Source organism: Arvicola amphibius, chromosome 14 (assembly GCF_903992535.2).
Source record: "Arvicola amphibius chromosome 14, mArvAmp1.2, whole genome shotgun sequence".
NCBI classification, from domain to species: domain Eukaryota; kingdom Metazoa; phylum Chordata; class Mammalia; order Rodentia; family Cricetidae; genus Arvicola; species Arvicola amphibius.
The window spans coordinates 2930062-2936061 of NC_052060.1; the positions used below are offsets into that span (position 1 = coordinate 2930062).

At 50.2% G+C, this 6000-nt stretch overlaps 1 protein-coding gene and 1 pseudogene across 1 annotated transcript; both read right to left on the reverse strand.

The window, feature by feature from the left end:
• Positions 1-967: 967 nt before the first annotated feature.
• Positions 968-4759, reverse strand: Aqp10 (aquaporin 10). The gene is made up of 6 exons (XM_038311632.2): positions 4661-4759; positions 3594-3720; positions 2342-2479; positions 2096-2214; positions 1663-1880; positions 968-1157 (listed from the first exon to the last, which is right to left on the reverse strand). Exons 1-6 carry the CDS (start codon positions 4757-4759, stop codon positions 968-970), a joined length of 891 nt encoding a protein of 296 aa, XP_038167560.2.
• LOC119801536 lies at positions 4054-4205 on the reverse strand (annotated as a pseudogene).
• Positions 4760-6000: the final 1241 nt, after the last annotated feature.

The window sequence follows — 6000 nt, forward strand, 5'->3', positions numbered from 1 at the left end:
TACCACGCCCCTTGGGTGATGCGCGCGAGCACACCTTTCTAAGAACCGTCTCTCTCTCTCTCTCTCTCTCTCTCTCTCTCTCTCTCTCTCTCTGTCTGTCTCTCTCTCCTCTCTCTGTCTCTGTCTCTCTGTCTCGCTCATACACACACACACACACACACACACACACACACACACCCTCTAAGAACCGTCTTGCGGTCTTTGGAGTACAGGGGAGGCGCGCCCTTGTCTGGCCAAAGATCGAAGCGCTGAGATTGTCTGGACTGGCAGCCAGAAGACAGACAGCTCGGAGGAAGAGCACTTGCCCAGGCCTTGAATTCAGTTCCCAGTGCCGCAGAACTTTAAGTGGTTTTGGTGTGTTTTGGTGTTGTTGTTATTTGTTATTTTGAGACGGGGTCCCACTCTGTATCTCTGCCAGGCCTGGACGTCTCAGAGATCCGAGTGCTCCACCGACTCCTGACTCGTGCTTAAATTGCTCTTGTTGAGTTTTTTTGTTTGATTAAAAAAAAAAAAAAGAATCATTCTTGTTGGGTCACATGCTGTACTCCTACAATGGAGTCTGAAGTCAAGGCCAGTATGATCTACATAGAAAGTTACAGGGTTACATAGGGAGACTTGTCTTAAGGGGAAAAGGGCGGGTGTGAGGGAGCTGGGAGTCAGAGCGGTGGAAAACAAGCTTCTCTCCCAAAGCCCCTGGGCCCTACCCCTCAAAGGATGGTAGTACCCCTCCACCTAACAGATTCTAGAAGCCTTCCCAAAGCCAGCACACCCCCTGATGGCCACGTTAGGGAACTGTGTGCCTAGAAGCCCTCAGGGTGCAAAGACCAGCTTGAAAAAGGAAGCGCCAAATCATGTCTTCTGGTTCTCCCCAGTCTAAGCGTCTTGGAATCTGGCATATTAACACAGAGAACATCCGTCTCACAAGCTGCCAGCTCGTGGTGCTCTTGCAGAGTGAGATAAAGTGTAATCACAGCTTACACTCCAGCTGAGCTAGAGTTCCCGAGACTGAAGCCTCGAGCTGAGCCGCTGCCACCTTTGGAACTGGCTCTGGATCCTCAGGGTGGTGCAGAGCCACCAAGAGCTGATATGTGGCTGTGCCAAGGGTGGCCCCCACCATAGGAGCCACCACAGGCACCCACCACCAGCCGTTACCAGCACTGCAATGGAAGGACAAACAGGAGATGTCAGAGGTGTTTCTCTCAGGCACACCTCCCCTATGAGTTGGGACTAGTAAGGCAGGTCCCACAGTGAGCTTGGGGTCACCTTCATTAATGGGAAGCACTTAGGAGGGAACCCCCAGCACAGCTTAGTCCAGCCTCTAGGGGAGCTAGCTGAATAGACTTGTTTTATGGATGGGTCACTAAAGCCCCAAGAACTAGTATGGCATGCCAAGGACACCTCTCAATCCGCTATTCCCATGGAAAGGGTTGGGGAGCAGGAGAGCCATGAAGAAAGGGCGACTTTGTCAGTTGAAGGAACACTAGTTTAAGAGGAGAGCTTGGACTGGGCATGGTGGCACATGGGAGGCAGGAGGATCTCTGAGGGGGGCCAGCCTGGTACATAGTGAGACCCTGTTTCAAAACGGGGAGGGGGGAGAGAAGCCCAGACAAAGCTATTAATATTGGTGAATGGAGGACTGTACCAAGGGAGACTGTCCCCTACCTGAAGACTCCAGGGCCCCAGCCAGCCAAGTAGGTGAAGAGCCGTGGGCCCAGGTCCCGGGCAGGGTTGAGTGGAGAGCCACAGTTAGAACCCATGGCTAGTCCAATGGCGAGGATCAGCAGTCCTACCACCACGGGCTCCAGACCTGGAGGCACTCCTTTATTGCGTCTGTCTAGGATGGCTAACAGCCCCACAATCAGCATCCAGGTGCCCAGAACCTTGGGTGATGGTGGTAGGAGGAAATCCATCAACGGCCAGGCAGGTGCTCCACCTGCCCTCCCTCCCTCAAACTCTTCATGCCACCGCCTCCGTGCCATCTGCCCCACAGAAGCTAGGGATACCAAGGTAGAACTAACCTTATAATGGGCTGGGGTCCCAGAAAACAAGGCAAAGGCTGGGACTCAGTGCCCTGGGCCCTTCCCTCCACACTCACCTGATCCAAGAAGCCATTGTTCAGGGACAGATAGGGGGAAGGATAGGTGGCAAAAATGGAGGCTGTCTCTTTGGGACCAGTCACTGTCAGGTTCCCACCTGTGTAGTGCTGGAGGGCATCTTCAGGAGAGAGGTGGGAGAGGGAGAGAGAGAGAAAGAGACTCAAGAGTTTCTGTCTGTGTTTATCCCAAACCATTGCACGGCCCCCCTGCCCACAGCAACTGCCCCGGCAGTGGTCCTCTGTTACCGTAGTAGAGAATGTAGGTAGCTCCTGAGGCACAGAAAGCAGACAACAGTTGCACAAAGCAGTAGATGGGGAGCTTGGTCCAGGGCATGCGTCCTACCAAGCACATGGCCAGAGAGAAGGCTGGGTTTAGGTGGGCTCCTTCGCAACAGAATGGGAGGAAAGACAGGATTAGGTACCACTGCCAACCCTCTCACAACGCCAGGCTTTTCTCCTACGATGCTTCTCTCCATCATACAGTTTAAACAATTAGGTCTTAAAAAGATAATGATTTGGGGACTGGAGGGATGGCTCAGCGATCAAGAGCTCTGGTTGCTTGTGAAAAGGACCTTGGGTCATCAGCACCCACGTGGCAGCTCCAGACAATCTGTAACTCCAGTCCCAGGGGATCCCATGTCCTCTTCAGGTGCCTCATGCACTTGCACAGACTGCATACAGGCAACACACCCGAACATACATTTCTCTAAGTGACCCCAGGTTCTGAACCTGAGCAGGTCTCCTGGTTCCCCTGCAGCACACTGTGTCTCAAGGCCAGGGCCAGGCAGGCTAACATGGCGTGTATTGAGACAAGTTGATGGGGTCCTGAGCAGAGATGAGGGCTTCAGGTGTGAGACACAAAATAACAGTAATTATCCTCAGTGCTCTGCATAGATTTCTGCCTGAGCGAGGTAGGAGGCTGCTGTAAAAAGTCTTAGTAGGGATTTCTGTTGTTGCAACCGAACACCATAACCAAAGCAATTTGGGGAGGAAAGGGTTTGGCTCACACTTCCACATCACGCTTCATTCACTACCAAAGGAAGTCAGAACAGGAACTCAGGCAAGGCGGGAACCTGGAGGCAGCGCTGATGCAGAGGCCGTGGAGAGGGGTACTGATTACTGGTTTGCTCCCCGTGGCTTGCTCAGCCTGCTGATAGAACTCAGGACCACCAACCCAGGGATGTTTCCACCCACAGTGGACTGGGTCCTCCCTCATCAATAATTAAGAAAATGCCTTACAGCTGGATCTTATGGAGGCGTTGTCTCAACAGATTTCCTCCTTTCAGATAACCCTAGATTGTGTCAAGTTAACATAAGACCTGGTGGGAAGTTAGCTAGGAGAGGACTTGATGAGGTCAAAGGCATATCTCAGTCCCGGGTACTGGCCAAGCTCAGGGAGGTAATGCCCATGTCCTGAGTCATCAAAAGTACCTGCCTTTCCCACCACTCATTCCTATGCACGTTGTCTGCTCCCACATTTGGGTCCCACCCTACTCACCTGAGACATTGCCTGCCACGTAGATAGCTATTGTAACAGCCAGAGAGCTGGCCAGAAACATGGTAAGGAAGTTGCCTTTGTCTTCTTCACTGGTGACAGCCTGGGCCACAGAACCCTGAGTGAGGAGCTGGTGGAGAGAGAGGTCATGGGGAGGGAGCTCCCAAGAGACCAATGGGGGAGAGAGAGAGAGAGAGAGAGAGAGAGAGAGAGAGAGAGAGAGAGAGAGAGAGAGAGCGCACAGCTGCAGGGAACCACTAGGAAAAATAAACAAATCTGAGAGACTCAGAAAGAAGGAAATAGGAGAAATAGAGAAAAGTGAGGGATGAGAGGAGGAAAATCAAAAGGGAGAAGGAGCAGCCAGGTGTGTGTGGTGGTGCCACGCCCTGTCTCACGGGAGGGTCTGCGAGTTCTACACCAGCCAAGGTTACATAGTAAGAAAATAGGTAATTTCTTTTTTCTTTAGGAGACAGCATGAACAGAGTTACCACTACCACAAATTACACAGTTGAGTTTCCTACATTTTGGAACATCTCAGGGTTTAGCACATCCTGGGTGCCTTGCCCTGAGAAAATCACCTTTATGGTCGTGGCTTTTCCCCTGCCAGGTAAGTATAAAAATAAGAAAACTTTCTTTCTTTCTTTCTTTCTTTCTTTCTTTCTTTCTTTCTTTCTTTCTTTCCTTCTTTTCTGTTTTTCGAGACAGGGTTTCTCCGTAGCTTTGGAGCCTGTTCTGGCACTAGCTCTATGTAGACCAAGCTGGCCTCGAACCCACAGAGATCCGCCTGCCTCTGCCTTCTGAGTGCTGGGATTAAAGGCGTGCGCCATCATCGCCTGGCAAGAAACTTTCAAAAGAGTGAAAATAGGCTACGCTGGGAGGTATGTGGAGGACCCAGTCTAGGATACAAAGCAAGACCTTAAAAACAAGATGAGGGAGTAAAAGAGAAAAGAAGAGATTGAGAGAAGGAAAAGAGAAGAAACTGGGGCGAAAGGAAGTGGGTTACCAGGGGGAAATGACACCAAGAAGAGCCAGAAACCCTGACCCTCACTTCCCTCAATCACCCCACTTACCAGCAGCACAAATACACCCAGAAACTCTGCCAGGCACTGTCGGACCACGAGGCTCCGGATCTGGAGGTGGGTCCTGATTTCACTCAGAGCACGAGCCATGGTGGGCCCCTGTCTCAGTTCACTGCTCCCTCCGTCTGCTCAGATACACAACTGCTGCAGAGGAAGAGATAAGGGAGAGACTTTAAAACCAATTATCTCAGCTTTGAAATAATAGTTACTGCTGTGACACGTGTAACCTAGAAAAAAAGGCTCTATCTGACATGTAGACGCTAGGGTGTAAGAGGTTGGTGAGGCTCTGTCTTTGCCCTTCACCCCCGTTCCTCATGGACTGGCTTCCCCTGTGCTGATGGGAGGGACCCTCCAGCGCACATAGTTCTCTTGTCCTGAAGACAACACTGTAAAGTAGAGCTGAGGTAGGCTAGAAAGGCAAAGTAAGGGAGCCTGAGAGGGAAAAGCAGCCCTTCACCCAGGATTCTAGTTGGAGCATCTCAACAACCAAGCAGCAAGAGCCCAAGACAATTAGCAATTGCTTAAGGCTCCCATCTCCTCCCAGCTAAAAAACACTTCGTTTTCTAGGACTCTAACCGGTCACTATTGTACAACCTTGGTGGCTCCTGGCTGTACTTTATCAGATTATAATTCCATCCAAGGCTCCTCTGCCGCTCTAACTTTGCTTACTAAGAGAGAGAAAGAAATTGTTTTGTTAAGTTTCTATAGCAACCTTTTGAGATATAACATGAGCACTACAGAAAATGCACTAACCTTGAGGAACCCACACCTAAGCATGCCTTACTTCCTGTGACTCTCTATTTGAGAAGCCCACACCCACGCTAAAATATCTAATAGCCAGGCATGGTAGCACATACCTGGATCCCAGCACTGGGAGGCAGAGGATGTGGATCTCTGTGTTTAAGGTCAGCTCGGTCTCCATAGTGACTTCCAGGACAACCAGAAAGAACCTATAAAGTGAGACTCTGTCTCAAAAAATACATTAATTAATTTAAAAATATTTAATAAAATCTCTAACTCACTGAGTATAGTGACACATTCCTTTAATTCCAGCATAGACAGACAGACCTCTGTGAATTTGAGGACAGCCTGGTCTATACATCAAGTTGCTGGCTGGCCAGGAATATATAGTGAGACCCTGTCTTTTTCTAGGGAGTGGTTCCAGACAGGGTTTCTCTGTTAGCCCTGGTTGTCCTGGAACTCACTCTGTAGACCAGGCTGGCCTTGAACAGAAATCAAGCTGATCTGCTTCCCTAGTGCTGGGATTAAAAGCATACTGAAATTCTTTTCTGTATCAAAACCATGAATCCTAGTTTGATCTCAGTCAAGGT